This window comes from Marmota marmota, unplaced genomic scaffold (assembly GCF_001458135.2).
Source record: "Marmota marmota marmota unplaced genomic scaffold, marMar, whole genome shotgun sequence".
Lineage (NCBI taxonomy): Eukaryota > Metazoa > Chordata > Mammalia > Rodentia > Sciuridae > Marmota > Marmota marmota.
The window spans coordinates 17501111-17523930 of record NW_026000005.1 but is presented as its reverse complement, the minus strand read 5'-3'; the positions used below and the strand labels follow the sequence as shown (position 1 = coordinate 17523930).

The window sequence follows — 22820 nt, the reverse complement described above, 5'->3', positions numbered from 1 at the left end:
TTGTTTTAGGACAGTTAAAGACACTCTATTTCCATCTGTTCCTGATGTGCTTCTTAAGGGGACATAAAAGCTTTTAGTATTTGCTTTTACCCAAATGGGAGTGATTAGAATATTCAATTATAGATTTATGTATATAATTAAGAAATTGATCATAGCAATCAATTTTCTGCCCATACACACACATTTCACATCACTATGTGGATGCTTTTACAAAGCTTTCTATGACCCTGCAAAGCTGTGAGTTTTTAAAAGATATGACCTAATCTTCCAAATTAGCATTACAATTTTTTTCAAAATCCACACTTGATTTTTAAATTATAATCATCCAAGCATAAGAATTTTTAATTCTCTTTCATAGTAATTCCACTTAAACATATATACTGAATTAGCAAGAAAATGAAACTTTGAATCTAATTTAAAAGCACAAAGGCATTAAATAAAATGTTCTACTGTCAGTAAAACTTAAATTTTAAACTCAAAGATAATTTTGATCATCAAAATATTTCATTAATATAAGGAAGTACTCTATGTAGCATTAACACTGCTGAAAAACAATTTGACAACAGTTGTAAGATGAACCAACCAATCTCTTACAAATGGTTAATAGATAAATAAATAAAACATAGTCAATATGAACATCAGTGAATTCTGATTACTTTCAAAAGATCTGTTCATATCAAGCTAATGAAAATGGATTTGCAAACCCATTAGAATAATACAACAGCAAAACAGTGGTGACAAACTTTTCTTTCTTTATTTGAAAAGCATAACTTAAATGATTCAACCTCAAATTAATAATATTTATCATCATTACATTAGACACAAAAAGTTAACAAAATTCAATTTCCTCCTTTATAAAAAAACCACACTTGATAATCTGTAAGAAACACAGACTTTTAACCATGAAAAGATAAGATCAAAAAGCCAAAGCAGCAAACAGTTACATTCCCTATGAGTCATCATATTCCATTGACTAAAAATCACAATTTAAGGAAATTCTGTAGCCAACTAAACACCTAACAACAGTGCCATGACCACTGGGGGAAGGTTGGAAAACAATGTAAATCTTGAAGAGTAAGTATCTGGTGACTTTTCTAGACTAAAACATAATCTCAGGAAACAATAAATTTAATGTCCAACAAAGTCCTTTTTATGTGCTATACTGAATTATTTTTCATAAGCAACCCAAAAAAATATTTTTCAAAAGTGTAATAGATTGAATAACTTTTTAAAATCTATCCTAGTATCCAGTTAGTTGCCAGAACCTAGATTATAACATATCTTCTTATCAGCTCTGAGCTTCTCTCCGTTCCAACCTCCCATATGTAATGCTCCTAAAACATGTTTTTCAAACTTTCTGAGAAGGCATTTTGAGAAAAATCAGAAGATAACACATGTTCAGCAGCTCTACCCTCTGTACAGTGTCATCACACAGAATGAAATGTGACAGATACCAAGTGGTAGGAGCTGGAGCTGTAAAGATAAGCAGGGCCTGTACTGCACAGGGCTTTCTGAACCATGTAAAGGAATTTGTGCTCTAGTCCTAGGGCAGTAAGAAGTCATCAAAAAGTTTAAAGCAGAGGCTGGGCACAGTAGCTCATGCCTATAATCGCAGCAATTCAGGAGGCTAAGGCAGAGGATCACAAGTTCAAAGCCAGACTCACCAATTTAGCAAGACTCTGGGCAACTTAGTAAGACTCTGTCTCAAATTAAAATAACAAAAGGGCTGGGGATGTTCTCAATAGTTAAGCATATCTGGGTTTAATCCAAAAAAAATTAAAAAATTTAAGCAGGAAAATGATGAAATTATAGCTTCCATGTAGAAACAATGCATTAGCTGTTATTCTGGAAAATGGATTAAGAAAAGAAGGTGTTTGGAAGCAGAACACCAGTTAGGAAGATGCTTGGTTATAGGGACCAAGCATGGAAGTACCCTCAACAACAGTAGCAATGAGAACTATGCAGAAGGCAAAACCAAGAGCTGGTGATAGATAAGATGTGATAGGAGAGAGAAGAAGCAGTAAACATGACATCCAGTTTTCTAGCAATGGTGGAATGGGGGGAGATGGTGGTGCTATTGATGAGTTGAAGAACACTGAAAGAGGGAAAACACAGGGACTTGGAAATACCCAACAAATTGTTATACAGGTCTGAGTATATTCATTCATTCAAAAAAAAAAAAACATTTTTAAGCACTTACCTTGGCGCTCCCACTTTTATGGCACCTATTCTCTAACTGGAATTATAGTTTTAATACATTGGGCATAGAATATGTCTGTCTCACTTTTGACTCTCTATATTGCAAAACAGTCTTGTCACAAATATTAGAAGTATCAATGAACAGATGAATGAGTAAATCGGTCATTAAAAGCAACTTTGCCAAATGCATTACTGAATGAAAAAAAAAATGATTAATGCTGCCAAAAAGGCTGTTAGTTGCGCCAAACTGCAATGGCCTTGGCTCCACAATAGAGATATTAAGCATATATTTAAAGATTTAATATGAGACATTGAATAACAAGAGACTAGGCCCACATTCTTCCTCACCCTGACATATATATTATGGTCTATCAACTCAATTTTCAATATTTGAATGAGTTGACATCTATAATAAGTAAGAAATTCCTTTATATATAATTACCTAAGAGTTAACATTTTGTTTTCATTTTAATTGTATCTCACAGGATGAAGTGCAGGTAGATGACAAGGCGTGGAGGCCATATATGGCCCATCTTCACAAACATTAATTTAGGTTACTACAGGACAGGAATCTTAAGATAACTGAAAGGTAATTTGACTGAATATATGTTATAGGTTGTTTATTAAGAGAAAGTAGTAATTTAAAATAGTAGGTGAGAATTCCCATAAAATAACTTTCAGATTATATTTCTGTCAGGAAAGGTAAATGATATTCAGGATATGGTTGGAAGGAAACTAAAATTAGACTTTTAACAGATGTTTACTTTGTTCTCTTCACCCTTTACATACAGGAATGTCAATATGGTAAACACATAGACAAATAATGTTAGATATAGCCCCTTAGAAATGAAAATCAAAACAACACTGAGGGACTGGGATTGTGGCTCAGCGGTAGAGTGCTTGCCTAGCATGCGTGAGGCCCTGGGTTCAATCCTCAGTACCACATAAAAATAAATAAATAAATAAACAAAATAAAGGTATTGTGTACATCTACAACTAAAAAAAGAAATTCTTTAAAAAAAAAAAAAAAACACTGAGATTCTATCTCACTCCATTCAGAATACCAATCATCAAGAACACAAATAACAATATGGTGGCCAGCATTCAGGAAAAATGAACTCTTATACACTTTTGGTTGAAATGTAAATCAGTACAGTTACTATAGAAATCAGTATGGATGTTCTTCAAAAAACTAAAAACAGAATATCATATGACCCAACTATACCATTTCTCAGCACCTGTCTAGAGTTAATGACAATATACTCTAGAAATACATACATTCCCATATTTATTAGCAGCACAATTCACAATACCTAAGTTATGGAACCAGCCTATGTATCTGTCAACAGATGAATGAATAAAAAAAATATATGGTCTTATATCCACAATAGAGTTTTATCCAGCCATAAAAAAGAATGAATTTATGCCATTTGCAGGAAAATGGATGGAACTGGAGAGCATCATGTTAAGCAAAATAAGCCAGACTCAGAAAGATAAGTGTCATAAATTTTCACTTCTATATAAAAGCAAGAGAGAAAAAAAATGGGGATTTCATGAAAGGAGAAAGGTAAGCAAATAGAGGAAAGAGACCAGGGAGAGGGAGGGAAAAAAGGAAAGAGGGAGGTGGTAACTGGGGAATTAAACTGATCAACTTATATATGTCCATGTACAAATATGCCATAGTGAAACCCACTCTTCTGTGTAATTAATATGCACCAATACATTTTTAAAAAAAAAAAAAAGAGAGATAGTGGTAGCCAATAAAACTGGTTCTCATAACACTAGTACACTACTGTAAGCCTGAATGAGAAGATACCCAGGAGAAAATATTGGTCACCGCTACTGGGTAAGTATATAAACCCAGGCATAAAGTATTTTTATAGAATTTTAGGTTTTCCATTACTAGCCAATGGGCAGCATTTTATTTGAGAAGCTGAGAGGTAAGTGGATTATAAATCCTCCCTTTTTCAGATACAGCCTAAAATATATATAACATTCTTCTCTGCAGATATATTACATTCTTTACCTCCAAGCATTACAGCAAGCTTGCACAGCAGGCATTAAATTCCCACTTTACCAATGAAAGTTTTTAAAGCACAGTTAGTACATAGCAAAGATGAGATTTCAGGATCCCAGATCAAATTTTCAAGTCTGTGTCCTTGTGCCTGTCCAACATATCTCCCAAAGATTTAAGTTCCTATTAAGTAAAGTGAGCCTGCCAATAGCACACTGCATTAACTTAGAGCAAGGATCCTTTCAGGAAAGTGAAAGAAAACGATTTAACATGGTTCACTTTGGAGGGAAGGGGAGCAGGTAGAAGTACTTAAGAAAACAAAGCACCTCAGATTCTCAGCAGCCTTGCTTGAAACATCTGCAGAAAAAAGTAGACAGCATTCCCCCTTAATTATATTATTATTCATAATTAAGTTAGTAATATCTGCCAATTTTATGGTTTGCTTCTTAAAATTGGTCATTATTTATTTAAGGCCCCAGGCCTTTACAGAATTGTACTCTGTCCTTGAAAGAACCACAAAACCAAACATTTTTAAGAGTTCTGGCTGTTATGGACTTTACAATCTAACAAGGAAAATAGAATCTTAAACAAGTTGAAAACCTGAGTCTGAGTCAGACATGATTTTTTTAATACTTAAGTTTTCATTTGCAACCACAAACTTTACCAAAATGAGCGCAATTCATTTCAGAAAAAGGAGTCTAAAGTCAATAGCTGGAAGAGGTCTTTTGTTCAGTAAAAAGCAAAATTTAAAGATGCAGTTGAAAAGGTAAAATTGATTCAGCTAAGTAAATGAGGAGGCTATTCTACTAGATGCTTTTACTAATTTTAAGTGTTAATGCCAGGTGGGAATTTGAGGCACTTTTCTAAAATTTCATTATATACTATTCATTAAGATGAAACTTGAGACAAGAGGATGATCAGAGTTGAGCACAGAAAAATACCAAATGTATAAGTACATAGAATCATTTGTCAAAATAAGTAAAACGAGAATAAATTCATATGTACTTCTTTTACTCTACATTTGAGGAAGTTGAAACCACCTTTAAATAAAGTTGAATCACTAGTAAAAATTATATAATTGTCAAGAAGGAACAGAGAATAACAATTACAAATATTGCTGATTGATATACAGAGTTTTTTTGGAAGAAATGGAAAGCTTTCTTTTTTAATAACTACTGGATATATCAACTCAAATCAAGTTTTCTGGTAATTTTCTTTGTAATGCTGCAATAAATCACAGGAAAACCATTGGTGATCAATACCTACAACTTCAAAGACCATGAGCAGACAGTAAAGTTTGCCTATCAGATCAGCAAAGGGCCATCACAACCCAGTCAGATTATATCTAACAATTAAAAGTCCAGTTTTGTTCCATGTCTCAAAGATACTATTCTAGTCAAAACTCTCCATGATCAAAATCTTTAGAACTATTTTCAGTTCTTGATTGCTTCTTATTTCTGAAAAGTACTGATAATTCTTCCTTCAAAAGAACTCTCAGATTTTCCAGATTTTATTTTTTTGTATTTCCAAATAATAATAATTAACATTTATTGATTATTTACCAAGTGCCAACTGCTTAGCAAAGTACTCTACATAAATTCTCTTATTTAATCCTCCCAAGCACCCCATGAGGTAAGGCCAGCTACAATGATGAAAGCTGAGGGTCAAAGAGATTAAATAGCCTACCCAGCTAGAGACAATCAGGATTCCACTTCTGGTTATCCAATTCTAAGACCTTTAACAGCAGTTCTATTCCACCTTTTGGATTTAGCACCTAATAATTCTAGAAACTTCTAGACATTCATCTAATCCCTAATTTACCTCAGATTGTTTCCCATAGTTAAGAAAATCTTTCTTAACTATTCTCTGGACAATTACTTCCCTATTGAAGAAAAGTACCATGGCCTTATGCATCATATTAAAATTAACTCAACAGCCAGATCAAAGAAGCCCATCAGATCCTATCAAATTTAGAAGCATAGTCTCTTCTATACAAATACTACTTTATTGAACTTCTATCAAGATGTACTTTTTCCAGAAGGAAATATTTTCCTGATGGTTACTTTCATAGAAATATAGGAACCAGAAAAAGGGATGTTAAGACAGTCTACTTCAGTGGACCACAGTGCATCTAGCATAGCAACCATTGTGGTCTAGGGACAAAATATTAAATGAGACACTGAAAAGTCAACATGCCACTAACTTACTGGGTAACATGGGAGTTACTTAAACTGTCTGTGCCCAAATTTCCTCATCAATAAAATGGGTTGGAGAGTCTTTGCTTCATAAAACTAGTGCAAATTAGATGAGTAAATACATATAAAGTGCTTAGAACAGTGTCTGGAACATGGCAAACACTCAACAAATGTCAGGGATTATATTATGGGAGTATGGAAGGAAACACCCATGTAACCCCCTTCAAATATATCAAACATTGTCATGTGAGAACTGAACTTACTCTTTACAGCTCCTGAAGGTAGAACTAGGACCAACTAAGAATGTGTCAGAGAAAAATGACTTGTGCTCAACATGAGAGTTTTTTCAGACAACAAATGCAACCTGAAAACAGAATTGTGTCCCTTATGAGAGAACTCCCAGCTGACTGAAAGCCAATTCCACGCAGCTAGAGGGGTTCCTCCCCTAGTGTGGTTAATTGTGAAGCAACCTCCAAAGGCTCTCCTAGAGAATTGTGTGTGGAAGAGATTCTTCCACACAATGTGTGACACACAGTAGTAACATCCTATATTGTTCTTGTTCTGGGGTTTCTCTGTGATTCACCAATTGCATACATTTGCAAGTCAGGATAAAAAGTACAGTCCATAATTACACAATATAATTTTGAAACAAGATCTAATAGCATGTGAGCCATGTTCTGGTCAATTATGCTAACCAGATCAAACATTGTGAACCCAAAGACAAAAGAGTAATGTTCAACTCCCTCATATGACAAAATACTTTGACTCATTATGTAGGTTAAGACTGTATCCCATAGTTATTCTTTTAACCTCAATAAAAACTTCTCTTCTTCATTTTACTAATAAGAATATCTTACTCTTTAACTGATATATATTTTTAGTAGAATACATATGACCACCTATGTAGATGCCACTTTTCCCAGCCTCTGCAGCTGGGTATGGCCATATAACTAATGGGCCACTGGCATCTGACAAAGGCGGTATTTGCAACTTATAGATCACTTCCTTAAAAGAAGGCTACTTGTTCTCTACTTTCTTTGTCCCCCTTTCTAGAGGTAGAAGGGAGATGTGTTGGTAGTCAGACAGTCCTATCAAAGAAACAAAATAACTTCCTTAAATTCCACCTTTAACAAATATTTTATATTGAAATTTTAAATTCAGATATAGATCAAGCCAACCATCTATAGCAAACAATACTTTGGAGGTTTGGGTACCACCACCAACAGTACACTTCCTGAAAGCTTGGAAAAGACCCAAGTAACAGAAGAAAAGAAGTATCTCAAGAAACAAAGTCAGTTCCTCATGGGTCACAACTCCAAGGTCCTTGTAGGAATAAGACAACTAACCTACTTAAATCATTGACTTGATCTGTAAATGTGAAAGCCATTTTCAATTGTAAAAACTAAATATCAAAATTTAAGCTATTAGTAAGATACAGAAAGATTTAAGACATACTCAAATACAGTTAAGCTTTTATGTCTATAAAAATTCAAAGGAATGTTTTTATACCATATTATTAAAAAGCAGATTTTTTAAAAAGATAATAAGATATTAGTCATAACAAAGAACTTAAATCACATTTCGGTTTTCTCTGGATTTTTTGTGAAGAATTTTAGACTAGTAAAAATATCCTGTGTAGAGTTTTCCTTTCATATAAATACATAATATCTGCATCCAATGATTTTTAAATTATGATTTCAGCTTTTTATCTTATTTAATGCCACTAAGCCCATTACATTCTCAGTTGACATTCTCTAATGTCAGTGGAGAATGCTGTTTTTTGCTTTTGGCTTTTAATAATCTTTATACAATGGAAAACATTCCACAAGTTGGTCTTATTTCATGAAACCAAATAGCAAATGATTCTCTATGATGTGAGCTTACATGGGAATTACATTTTGCTATAAGCAGAACTAAGGAAACTATGGGTTTTATTTTTGTTTTAATATCTTACATTGCCACAATAATAACTTTAGAACCGTAAAATAAACATGTGTTGCTTTAAGCCACTAAGTTTGCAGCAATTTGTTATAGCAGCAACAAGAAATTAATACTTGGGTTTTCTGACATGTAAACTTTCAAGAATAAGAAGCCCAAATCCCTAATCTAGGAGTTGTATCAAAACAATTCCTTCAAACCCATTGTTATTTCCTAGATCCCTGTAACTTCCAATTTAAATAACCTATAGGCACCTAGCTCAATAATGCTTTTATAGCAGAAAAGTGCAAGTTTAAACCACTTTAACTTTGTTTTCTGCCCAGTTCCATTCCAGTCAGATCAATAAATTTGAAATCATTGTCTGGTTTGGGGGAATTTGAGGTATCAGGGTTGAAGGTTTTTGCAGGATAGAAAAAAAGGAGTAAATATCTGTGTTCTCCATAGTCTTGGAGCAAGTTTACCTCGCCCAGCTTTGACTTCATCTGTAAGCTATAAAGGATAATGATAGCTACATACTGCCAGGCAATTTTGAAGAATTGACATTGTCAAGATCAGTGTCTATTATCATTCTGTAACATGGAATGCCTAACACAAATCTCCACAATCTATTTATGGTAATTATCCATAAATAATTCTAATTTATTTAATTATCACAAATAATCTAATTTAATAAGTCTTTTGAAGAGTGAGAGAGATGGTAGACAGCCATGCTTAGTACAATGAGGGGGTAAAAATAGAGAATGATCTCTAAGCTACCATCCAGCTCTCCAATTCTATAATAATTTAACTGGATAATTAAACAGTCTCAAGATATTGGGGAATAAACATGTAAGTATTATTTTTTACCCAAGTTCCCATCTTAGGTTCTCTTTGCCCTCGTATACTACAGTTATAACCAACAGTTCACTCAGATTCCATGTTTCAGTCATTAGAAGGACTCTTTCAAGTTCTTAAAAACTTAAGTCCTGCAGTTTAGGAGGCTGAGGCAGGAGGATCACATGTTCAAAGCCAGTCCCAGCAACTTAGCAAGTCCCTAAGCAACTTAGGGAGACCCTATCTTAAATTTTTACAAAAGGGCTGGGTATGTGGCTCAATGGTTGAGGCTCCCCTGGATTCAATCCCTGGTACCAAAAAACAAAAACAAAAGCAAAAACAAAAAAAAACACCCTTAGTCCTGTCCACTCTAAAACTTGAATCTCATGTTTGGTTCCAGGTCCTCTTCTCTACCTCATGGTCTCCAGAGTAAACTAGAATGGTGATTGTAGTGGATGGTGTTAGGGGTGGGGTACCCACTTCTCATTTTTTCTTCCCCCAGCCCTTTCCTTCTGGGGTTGGAATGGAGGAGGAATAGGAGAGTCCAAGGCCAAGGTCTCCCTAGAGGATGGACCCCATAGGGATGTTGTAGGCCACACTGGATTGACTTTCTCTGCTCCTCAGGTTAACCCTGAACAGACTATTGGCTTTCTGTGTAAGGCAAACATCTAAAAGCTGACTCTCTCTGGGTTGCCTGTTCCCCCAAAGAACCTTTCTTCTCGGCACATTCATCATCCTGGTGCTAGAAATGTACTGTGGACAATGACTTTTTCAACTCTTCACCAGCCCCTGCCCCAGTCTTTTGCTACTAGAGTTCTTTCATTTGTGAGGCCTTTCGGGATAGGGCAACAGCAAGAGGCCCAGCCATCTTCTACAGTGTCCCTTTTCCCCATATACAGAACAGTATCAAGGGCTCTCATAGTCCAGTAACTTAGAAGAAATGAGCATTCCTCCCAGCTTAAAGGTAAAGGTAGAAAACGGAGAAGAAGGGGACAGTCAGATGCCCACCACCATTACCTTCCCACTCTTACACTCAAGAATCATATCTTGGGTTATTTCACTCTAAACAACAGAAAGGATCATGATAGTTTTTCCCCCTCAAGGAATTAAATAGAAGAAATAGGCTCTTTTCAGGAACCACACCTCACCACCAAGGCTACCTTCTCTCTTCCAGTTCTCTTTTTATTTAGCCTGGGGGAAAAGATGTGAACTAGAAAAATAGTGAAGGCTGCCTCTCAGTAAGATGGGGTCAGGAAGAAAAAGGGCTGGACATAAGAGTTCATGGTCCCCTGAATATTCACAGCCTTTTGTCTTAAGTTTTGGAGGTTAATTCTAGCATTATAACTATCTTCATCCCATTACACCAACTTCTAAGATGACTTGTTTTTCAGAAAGCATTTCTCTGTGTTGATGAACCTGTCATGCTGAGGGTGTAGCCATGAAGAATTTCCTTGGGCTAGAAAAATAGCAAAGCATTCCTACCAATTCCTACCCAGACCAATTCTCCCTCAATCTTTCCTAGGAGTGGCCAGATTCAAAGAACTTTGTGTCCAGAAATTACTGTTAAGCATGTTAATATGTGAAGTGTTTATTAGTTAATAGGCTCTCCAGAAAAATCAAAATCCAAAACAATTAATTCCAAAATGTATAGCTTCAGCAGAATTAACAAGAGAACGGTAAAGAGACATTGTTGAGTCATGTACTCAGCCCACTTACAAATACGGTGCCCTTTGATTCCATCCGTCTTTAGAACACCTTGATCCTTCTTCTTCCCTTCCAGCTTCTAGTCAAACTTAGCTATTAACATTTCTAAGTGTGACTTCTCACAGCCCATGCAGTTGTTATCCTAATGAACATTTCTTTTGATAAAAACTACCATCCCAGATGTAGGACGGAAAGTCAGAAACCAAAGGCTAACTGTTGTTGTGGCTTCTGATTTCCAATGTCTAGCAAACATCACTGCATTTATCACAAAACGAGCTTGAGGGGGCAGGAAAGATGGTGGGATGAGATGGACATCATTACCCTAGGTACATATATGACTGTACATATGATACAATGTTACATTGTGTACACCCAGAGAAATGAAATGTTTTGCTGCAATTGTGTACAATTAATCAAAATGCATTCTGCTGTCATATATAACTAGTTACAATTAATTAATTAATTAATTTTAAACACTAGCTTGATCATATAGTAACTAAACACACATGAGAAAGTATTAGAAAAATATTTTTTGAAGTTTCATATATTTGAGAGAAACCTATCTGCCCCCCCCAAAAAAAAACACTTTAAGAGATTGTAATCAAATACTTTATAGTACAAATGCTGCAATAGAAGGGGGGAAGGGAGAGATACATCCTTTCAATAATTTAACATAACTACAACTAGATAATTAAAGCTGACATACAAATGACTCAACCAGAAAACTGTACCTTTAACAAATGGCCAGTCTCCAAATAATGCAGTCAAACTTCTGGGTACCATTTGGCCATGGTTCTGTCCCTGCATAGCACAGTGAATTCATTACCTTTAATACAATAAAGCAGCTAAAAGGACATGAATTTCATCACATAAACATGTGTTTGAATTGATTTTTGAATTTCTACCAAAGAAAAGGAATTAAGTGATCATACAGACTTTTAACAAATATTTAGTAAGTTCCTCATGTAAGGCACTATCTCTGCCCAAAGCTAATTGAGAGCAAAACTCAATCATATAGTATCAAATCCACTGCCACTTAACAACAAAACTGTAAATTCTATGGACTGGAAATTCAAATACTTCTTATTGATTTATTGATGCTAGAAGACAAAACTATCAAACTATAAAACAAATCATATCAGGTTGTAATAACTAATAGTCTGTCTTTACCCTGTATAATTTATTTATTTTTTTAGTATTTTATTAGTGGTAGTTGGACACAATACCTTTATTTTACTTATTTATTCTTATGTGGTGCTGAGGATTGAACCCAGCTCCTCGCACGTGCTAGGGAAGCACTCTACCACTGAGCCACAACACCAGCCTTTAGCCCTGTATAATTTATACTAAAGTTGGATCACAAAATCCAACTTGCTTCATGCTAAAATTGGTCAAGGAGTATACTAGCAGAAGTCCCAGTCTTCCCAACTGAAATTGAATACAATGTTAATGTAAAGTCATGAATATTTTGTGTGGAAGACTATGAAATTGAAGGAAAAATGGATTCATATAGTCCTTGAGAGAATTTCCCAAAACTGTTCTCTGAATTGTATATTTTTTTATTTTTCAGCTGAATTTATTGTATAAGATAACAATTAAAAATCTGCTATTTCATTCATTTAAACCTGCTAAGGTTTAAATTGATATTATTTAAGAGGATACATAGCATAAAGATTAAATGCAACCTCTGGAGGAAATAAATTTGTGTCCATTTCCTGGATCTACATTTACTAGCTATATGTGACCTAGGGAAGTCACTTAACATCTCCTCACCCATAAAAATTAAGATAATAATAATAATACTTATCTCATATGGTTATTGTGAGGATCAAATAATTTAATACACATGAAGTGCTCTGAACAATGCAAACTCAGGGTACAAATTATATAAACATTTGCTATTATTTTTTTCTTTTTTCTTTTTTATATATGACAGCGGAATGCATTACAATTCTTATTATACATATAGAGCACAATTTTTCATATCTATGGTTGTATACAAGGTATATTCACACCAATTCATATCTTCATACCTATACTTTGGATAATAATGATCATCACATTCCACCATCATTAATAACCCCATGCCCCCTCCCTTCCCCAACATTTGCTATTATTATAAAGAAAATTTCTCAGTAGGAAGTCTTCTTCAAGAAGTCACTATGCATCTTATTATTAATAGCATTTCTAAATATATAATATTTAATTGTGGTATGAAATCAATAATTCCAAAATATTTCAAAACTGGACTCCACCAAATGCTAAACATGACTGTGCATCTTGGATATCAGTCTCTAGGGGGAACACAAAGCTCCATTCCTTGACCCAAACCCACACCCATAACCCCAATCCAAAAATTAATCATGATCAATGATTAAGAAATCCCAAGTTCAAGGTTGTTGACTGGACTGTTTTATGAGTTGAAGCTTTCAAAGGAGAAAGAGGTCTGGGTGCACATGGTAGTCTCCTTTCAATCCTCCTCAACCCAAAAATCAGGGGAAACTGAAAAGGAACAGGAAAGGTCACTCTTTAACACAGATGCCCTTTTCCTGAGCCTGACTCTGACTCAGCCTGAGACAAAGGAGGCTCCCTGCTGACCACATCTCTGACTCTCTGCCTTTGGCTATATGCCTCTGATCACCCTCATTACCAGCTGTCATATATGGGAAAGAGAGTATGGGCTTTAGGCACACAGGAAATTTGTCATGCTTTGGTTTGAAGTCACTTAGACCTCAGAGAAAAGTGCCTACAACATGGTCAGGTCCAGGTTCCCAGAGTTCTACATTGTAATGTTGGTTCCAGCTAACTGTAAAGTGTCCTTTTGTCTCATTTGCCTTCTTAAACATGTATGTCGCATAAGGAAAGTGTTCTGAATTTGAATACCTCTAATTCCCCAAACCCTCAGTAGCATCACAATCTCACCACTTCTAACTAGGATATTGTGCCATACAAATAATACAAGCTTGCCAACTTGTGCATACTGCCTGGACTTCATCTGTGCTTCTTCCAGATTTAGCATCTTTTAAAAAAACTCTTGAAAAAGGTCAGCATGAAAGAATGAGTAAAGCAGATATTATCTTTCAAGGGTATTTTGAGATTCTGAATACAAAGTTGTATGATTAAAGATAAACACGATATCCTTGCTAATAATAGTTATGTGCTTTCATAAATTTACAAATACAAGCTGAGAAATATTGGGAAACTAAACACATTTACTGAAATAGTTCAGCTTTTATGTTGTTTTTGTTTTGGATGGATTGTATTGTTTTCAAAATTATTCTTCCTGGAGTGATAATAATAACATAATAATGGTTCTTTTCTACTCACCATGAAATCCTACTTTTCTCAAAGTAATGCTAGACTGATTACAAATGAGGTGAGTTAAAATGGTACTGTTAAAAATGAACTAGATAATATCTCTTTTAAACACACCCACATAAGATGTTACAAATAAAACTACTAATCAAATCCAATTTTAAATTGAGGACACTATTCCAATGCTTCATCATACTATGATTTTGTTGCTATCAATGTTAGCTGCAATACAATATATTGGCCAATACTTCAAACAAGACAGAATGTTGTAGTTATAGAAAATTGGCTCTTGGTCCTAATTGTTATTATCAGTCTAAAATAATCATTAATTATAATGAACTCTGTTGTATCCTATTGTAAGAACTTGCATACAGAAATGAACTAGGATACAGAATTAAATAAAATTTGACAAAACTACAGATAAACCTATTTTATATTATAAAAAAATATGTAACTTTGCAGAATTCACAGATTTCACTATATAAGATTTGTTGACTTATTACCTCTCTCCCCATCTTATAACCAGTGGCTCATTTACTGGTGCTGAGATCCTAAAAGCAAATTCAAAAAGTCACTTTATTCCTGTCTCTTACTTCTGTCTAGTCATTTAAAGTTGGATACTTTTTTAATGTACAATGTAATGTGTCTCTATGAACACTACTCCTGAACGTGGGATTATTTTTCCATTCACTGTGATTAAAGTTGAATAGAAGTGACTAAGGGAGCAGGAAGGATGGTTCAACTTTTTCTGTGGGCTACTCCTAGGTCACTGCTCACTCAGTTGCCCTGGCATTGCCCGAAGCAAGTAATGGATTGCTTGTTCAGTAGCACCAAGGAAGAGTCAGCTGTCTCCTGATGTCTTTTCATAATGCTCTGCTGTGCCTGAGGTATTATTTAGCAACAAATGTTCAATTGACATTTTACTGTACAAAATTTAATTGCCTGTTTTCTCCATTGTGAAAAGGGAAAGGTGGAGATAACTATTCAGTAGTAGTCACATGTGTGTTTAACCCCTCAAGGGCTATGTAATTGACTTATACTTTTTTCCAAAAAGGAAAACAAATGGTATAAATTCTAATAGTATTAACAAACACTAATGAACCAGCAATTCTAAAACCTTTCATCAAGTATTACAAAGCTCTTTATCTTCTAAGTCTCTTGAGAAGTGCTATAAGTAGTCACATAAGGCCAGGCACAGTGGTATACACCCATAATCTCATGACTCCAGAAGCTGAGGCAGAAGAATCACAAATTCAAGGCCAGACTCAGCAACCTTAGTCAGACCCTCAGCAACTTAGCAGAGCCTGTCTGAAAATAAAAAATAAAAAGGACTGGGGATGTAACTCACTGGTAAAGCATCCCTGGTTCAACCCCTAGTACCAACAAAAAAATAATAATAATAATAATAAAGAAAATAAAATGAAGTCATATAAGAAAGTCACTACAAAGACAAGCAAACACTTCTGAGGTGAAACATGATGTGGCTCAGTGGTCAAGTGCCTGAGTTCAATTCCAGTAAACCCCCCCTAAAAAAACACTGCTTTTAGAGCAACAACTAAAAATCCCTTATTTTCTCACTCCCCTAAAACAATACATATTCAATGTCCCAGGTATTTGTTCCTTCTGTGTATCATTCAAAAAGAGAAGACAACCCTTTCCAAATCCTATTGTCTGCAGGGACTTGAGGGAAGTGGATCTGGTGTAAAACAACAGGTATGAGATTCATATATTGAAACCAATATGTGTATCTGTATAATGACAGGAGAGAGCCCCACCTGCCAAATTCAAAAACAGCACAGGCCTAACAAAATGGCCAAAAACAGGAAAGGTTGCAATCCCTTTCCTGAGTCAATAAGCTCCAGATGTTCTGAACTGGGGAGAGGAGGTGGAGAAAGGATAATTTACCCCACAAGCTTTGGGACCCAAGATTCAGATTCTTTGGCCATGCTCTTGTGTATTCAGGTTGCTTCTAACTTAAAAGTGTTGATAGATTGTGAATTTCCTGCATGTGGAACCAGCATAGGAGCACAAGCTCTGGAGTTAACATGGCTCTTTGAATCCTGACTCCACATTTTATCAGTAGCTCTCTGTGCCTCCTCTACATTAAAGGACTTGTTGTGGGGATTAAGAATGAAACATATGAAAGCTCCTAGTTTAGCACCTGACTAATAGTAGGCAGTAGTACTTAATGTGAGTGAATTCTATTCCCCTTGCCCCTTAAGGAGAATCATAACTTTGTTATGAGTCAACTGGTACCCAAGGCCTATCTTCGAGGCTGCAGTTCAAAAACCCAGATATAGGAAGCCTGGTCATAATAAGGCAGTAATGAGGCGTGAACTACACCAAAGCTGATCATTACTTTAGATGCTTTACAACACCTCATTCTCAAAACTTTATCTTCATCTCATACACCCATGTCCTTGAGATCCAAATGACAATTTCTACTCTTCTCTGACTAGATAATTCATACTTAAATAGAATCAAAAGGAAATAGAGGAATGCAGAACTCATCAATATGTTACAGATACTGAAAGGAAAACCAACTGCTACTTCATAAACATGTATGTATCTTGGTACCAACCATCTGGTATAAGAAATAAGATTCACTACTTTCCTATTTCCAGAACATTACAGAGGTATTAACTAAAACCTAAAATGTTAAATATTTTAAGGTTGATATCAAGTACTAGATACCTAAAATTGTCTGATTTCTTAATTAGAAATATATTCAAATGCAAAAGTGTACCTGTTCGATATTACCTATAAGTATGCTCCTAGCTTGTTATTATAAACCATATGTCAAGAAGAAATTTAAATGGATTCAATTGAATTATTGTGGCATATTTCAATGCACTTACCAAAAAAATGCTGCATTTATCAAAATCATTGCAGTTGAAAATAATCACAGAAAAAAAATAGATGGATTAAAGAGAAGCTAGTTTAATTCTTATATTAAAATTTTTAAAACCTTGGACTAGGAACATAGAGGAAGAAACACAATGATAGTAGAAAGACTTCCCAAAGATATGTGCAGATAAATGTTGTCATTGTTTAAATCAATTCAGAAGGAAATTGTTTTCTCAACTTCACACATGTTTTCAAATTAGGAAGGGCAAATTTACTACAAACATTTCTTTTATTAATATACAAGACAGTCTGTTTTTTGGTAGGATAGAGGAATGCACTATTCTGATGTATCTAATATTCAAGTTGAGAGAATACCATTAAAATAGAAACAATGCCCTAAATTAAGCTGAAATATTTGATATTTGATGATTTATAACTTTTCCATTGCTCATAGGTATAATTATGCATATCAATTATTATTGTATCACAGCTATTTATGTCCATATTTAATAATTTTTCATATAAAATATTCTGAGGCCTTTATTTTTGTGTATTTCAATACCAAATAAAAAGAACTCTTGGTAAACTGTGAATAATGTATTTTCTCTCAATATAGAATATGTACGATATATTTCTTATGTGGTCTATACATTTTTAGAAATTCTCATTTTACGATGCTAAAGTGAACAAACTGTGGGACAGCAGATTCAGGATGTCAACAAAAATGTTCTTGATCTCAAAGAGACAGGAACAGAGCACACCTACCCCTATCCCCCCTGGTAGGGAATGAATACCTCTAGGGAAAAGATCCAAATGACTGTTGCCCACCAAAGACCCACCAGATCATCCTTAAATATTAATTTGCTCATCACAATGACCTTAGACAATCCTCTAGGCACTGAAAATGTCTGAAGCAGATTTAAAGCCCTTAGGCCTATAAAACTAGCCAAATTTTATTGAATAAATCAGGAGCTTATACAGTTTATCTCAGATATACATAGATACATATGCTTATATGTGTATGGAATATTTTGGAAGGCTACTTAAGAAAGTGTTAACAGCTATGAGAGTGGACTATGGAAGTGGGAGTGTGGAACGGCTGAAAGTCTTCCCTTCACACTCCTTTGCAACATTTGATTTTTAAAAATCACATATATATATTACTTTTTCAGTTAAATCAAATTTTAAATAATTCACTTCATTTTGCAGTATCTTTAATTTTAAAGACCATTTACCAAATTTTTATTTAATTTACTATTAAATAGGAAAAAGATTGAGATGATACTTGGCTGTCTCCTTCCTTTTTTGACACAAAAAGAAACTTCAAAACAAGAGGCACCATTACTCAGCAACACCCCTTCTGAGAATATAAACCAGCATAGTGTAATTTAAAAGTGGCAAACTTAGTTGCAAGAATTTGAATATTCTCGGAGGGGCTGGGGTTGTGGCTCAGCAGTGGAGCACTGGCCTCGCACGCGCCAGTCGCTCAGTTTGATCTTCAGCACCACATAAAAATAAATAAATAAAATAAAGGTATTGTGTCCAACTACTTCTAAAAAATAAATTAAATAAATAAATAAAGGTATCACGTCCAACTACAACTAAGAAAAAAATTTTTAAAAATTTGAATATTCTCATCATTCTTGTGCAACACAGTGGTACACATCTATGATTGCAAGTTCAAGGGTAGCCTGGACAATTTAGCAAAACCCTCAGCAACTTAGTGAGACCCTGTCTTAAATTTAAAAATAAAAAAGACAAGGGATGTTGCTCACTGGCAGAGCTACCAAAAAAGTTTGCATATTCTGTATACTACAATACTTCTACTTTTTACATTATATTCCACTGCTTTTTAGCATTTATGTATTTTAAAATATCTTGAGGTAATTATTTTCACATGCACATAGATCCACATGTAATATCTTAGAATCCAAAATGTACCCATTCCCTGTGATTTTTTTGAGGCTCAAAACAATATGCTTTTTGACTTGTATGTTTAAAAAAGTGATCATTTCCCTTTTATCTAAATTCACACCCAGAAGGGTATATTCCTTTTTACATTATTCAAAAGCCACAAAATAACAAAAAATATTATGAATTATTTGCAGTTACCACCCACCACCCCCCCCCACACACACACACACACACTACTTCTAATATGTAAATGTCCTAGTTGGTTTCAAATTTCCTGGTGTCCATGTTGGGAAAAAACCCAAACCAGACTTGGAGCTAGGTGGATATACTGTGGGAGCATAGACTGGCACTAGCACTAGTAGCATAGGAAAAAGACATGTATTATGCAGCAGCTTCCCAGCTTAAACCTGAAGAAGCATCGTGAATGTCATTAGCAGATGCAGTCATTCAGTAAGTTGAACAGTAAGTAGTTCCAGTTGGTCTTTCACCGCCATCACTGGTGTGTTGGGTGTGTGTGTGTGTGTGTGTGTGTGTGTGTGTGTATGTGTGTGTGAAAGAGTGAGAAAGAAATATTATTTATTTATATATAATATAATATATATATGAATATATATTCATTCATTCTTACTGGCTGCTCTACCAAAAATCAATTTAATCTCACATGCACATACTAACATGCATTTACGCTAAGACCCTTTGCCAGAGCCTGTACCAATATTCTTACTCCAAAGTCATGCACCCAGAGGATGAAACCTCAAGCAAAGGAAACAAGCCCCAAGTGGAAGGAATACAGAAACAGGAAAGGAAAAGGGGTTACAAATTCCTTGCCAAATGAATGAAGAGAAATCCTGTGGGAGTGGATAGGGGGTCGGGAAGCGTTTTCCTGGATGTGGTGGTAACCACAAGGGTTGGGGAAGAAGCTTAGGGACTGATTGTTTCCGGTTGTGCCTTTTGCAGCCCAAAACTCTTTTTGAGTTATTTCATCGTTCTTTACTGCGCTGCAGCGTTCACTGAAATCTCTGCCTGCCTGCGGGGAAAGTCCAGGCTTCTTGGGATTTCGGGACCGTTTGTGTTGAGAGTTTTTTTTGTTTGTTTGTTTGTTTTTTTTTTGGGGGGGGGGTTGTTTTGCTTTATTTTGGTTGGTTTTGGTCTGTTTTCATTTGAGAGTAAACTGTGCCGTTCCTCTGCTGCTTTGGAAAAGCTAATCTTTCGCTGGAAAGCTGTGCACAGCCATCCCGTGGGTCTTCATCTATTCTGAGTCCTAAAGGTGGAAGGGAATCTTGCAGAGAAAATGAGGGAGAGCGTTGCTCAAAATGCAAAGACGCAGAGCGGAACTTTTTCTCCGCTGTCTAGGGGGTAAAAAAGTCACTTCTGCTTCTCAAGGCCAAGAGCTGAGTCTGGAAACCTCCGGACTAGGAAGGAAGGTTTGGCAGTGAAGGAGGTGGGAGAAAACAATGCCGCGCCTGCGTTGCCACCGGACGTAGTACACCCTGCCAGAGTCCGTAACCCACATCGTTCCCATGCACACTCTGGGGTGATGTGGCTTCGCTTACCTTGATGATGCTGCTGCGCCTGGGGGTCGCTCGTGCAGCTTCCAGGAGGCCCGCCTCGCTGTCCGCTGGGGCTCCTGCGGGGCCAGGCAATGCGACCCCGCTGCGACGGTCCCTCATCCGGCCCCCAGCGGCCACCGCCACGGTGTCTCCGGAGGCGGTGTCGAGGCCCACTCGGGGGTCGTCTTCGCCCCCAGCAGCGTCGGGCGGCGCCGGACCCTCCTTGCTGACCGCGCCCTCGGCCATGGCAGGGCACGTTTCTGACTCCCCTGGAGGAGATAGCACGCCGGGCAGTAGAGTCCAGCTGCTGGGCAGAGGTGCACTCATGCACCAGGAGTCAGCCCTGCTAGACTTTGTTTCACCGTCCTGAGACGGCGGAGGGGGCAGCAGCAGCAGCAGGGACGACCGCAACTTTCTGGAGAGGGAACATCACTCCAGCAGAGACGTCCTCGGGCTTTGGTCCAGGAGGTCAGCAGTCCGGCAGGCAACGGCAGCGGGGGTGGGGAGATGATGTGAGAGGGAGAAGAGAGAGAAGAGGAAAAAAGAGAGGAAGGTATCCGAAATGTGATGCAAACGCCCTCTCTGCACCAGACAAAAGGAAGCGGGCGCCCAGCCAGGCGGCCTCCGGAGCTGGGACGTGAGCAGCCGAAGAGGGGCCGGAGACGGGTGACTGCGGGCGGGCGCACCCGCCACCTGCCTGCGGACAGCCGCCCCAGGAAGTGCAGCAACGGCAGCGGCCTCCACTCCGCTCTGTTGTGACAGGGAGGGAGACTTGTTTTGACAGCCCGTGGGGATTGGCAGGCGTCTGGGCCTCTTAGGAGCCTTTCCTTGCCAAGGGGAGTTTGGCCCGACCAATCCTCACTGCGGAGGGGTGTGCCCGAGCGCAAAGAATGGAATGTGTTCTGTAGCTGCGAGCCGGCCCTGCGGGGCTCGTATACTCCAGCAAGACTGCGCGCGCGCGTGTACTCACCCGCGGGCGCTCAGTGTACATTTTAGGAAGTTGAGATGTAGGAAACCAGTCTTAAGATGAAACAAAATCCGGGGGTTATGGGTGGTGGAAGCGAGGAAAGGAAACCCTCCTCTGTAAAACAAAGCAACTTGGAGGAGAGGAGGTGCTTTGTATTAATGTTAAAGCGTTTGAGGTGATGATGAAGTGAAGCTTGGCAAGCTCTCGTGCCAATCCTTAGAAGTCCATTCAGAAATAAACTAGGGTTTACTGGGGCCCTAGAATTCTGGGCAGGGATGCATTCGTGCTAGAACTAAGGTTCTATGAAAGGATTTTGTGTTCACCCTGCAATGTGAATAAATATGACAAGGAAAGGGAGTTGGATAAAAAGAAGCAAGGGTAAAAGGAAACTGAATCAACTAAATCCCTCTGGAGATGACTCTTAACAAAGCACAGATGTAATGGAAGTCAGATAAATACAAAATAGGATATTTAGTCCCTATCCTGAAACAGTCCACTCAACAGAATTTAACCTCCTTTCTATAATTCTATGTAAACACATTTTGCTAATTTCCACCAAGATAGCAACCAAGAGAAGAGATCTTTGGATGATGGATTATGTCTGAAATTAACCATAGAATGCTCAGATGGAAACAATGGCTCTAAGACTCCCTGACAATTTGGAAGACTTGGCTTTTTAATTTAAAGGCTCTTTTGGTATTAAAAGCTATATTAAACTTATTTCAATTAATAGTTGAATAATTTAAGATTTTGCTTCTTCCTTACTCTGGCCAAGAACACAAGAAATTCTTCAGACTTTTAGATCCAGAATTTTGTCAGAATCCCAGAATTTTAAAGATGCATTGAAGACTTTAGGGACCATCTATGGCAGTCCTTTTATTTAGCAGATGAGAAGGCACATGAGTCCTGCCTACTAGTTAGTGCAGGAGCTGAAATTAGAATCTGACACCCAACTCCTCCAGTAATCTCTTCACTGTTTTATCTGGCTCCTCTGAGGCTACAGCCAGCCAGATTTGCATGGGGCCCTTGGGAGGTTTCAGATTTGACATTTACCAACTTCTAGGGAAAACTGAGAAGGCTTGACTTTACCTTTTCTTTAAATATAAATGCAACCCAGAAATGAATGTACAATAGATTTTCAGCGACTTCTGGTTTTAGAGCCAACAGTACCCTCTAGTGAGAGTTTGAGAAATACATCTATAATAGCAAAGGTTTTTTTCACCCTTGATATATAAAGAACCAGAGGGGAAACTCAAGAGTCCTTTTCAACTACTCTGCCTTTAAAACAGACTAGAGGAAAGAAAAAAAGGAGAGGAGTGCCCAGACTGAAAACAACCATACAAGTCCTTCATTTCCATTGTTTA

The 22820-nt window shown here is 36.8% G+C and overlaps 1 protein-coding gene across 3 annotated transcripts in view; it reads right to left on the bottom strand.

The window, feature by feature from the left end:
- Positions 1-21227, bottom strand: part of Plcl1 (phospholipase C like 1 (inactive)) — a 352546-nt gene extending 331319 nt beyond the window's left edge. Inside the window, exon 1 of one of the 3 annotated variants that reach the window (XM_048808247.1) lies at positions 20493-21227. In XM_048808247.1, coding sequence (XP_048664204.1) covers positions 20493-20816 — 324 coding nt within the window. In that variant the 5' untranslated portion in view covers positions 20817-21227. The remainder of the gene's footprint in view (positions 1-20492) is intronic. The other 2 variants (XM_048808246.1, XM_015481198.2) reach the window with 2 other exon arrangements.
- Between the last annotated feature and the right edge of the window lie 1593 nt (positions 21228-22820).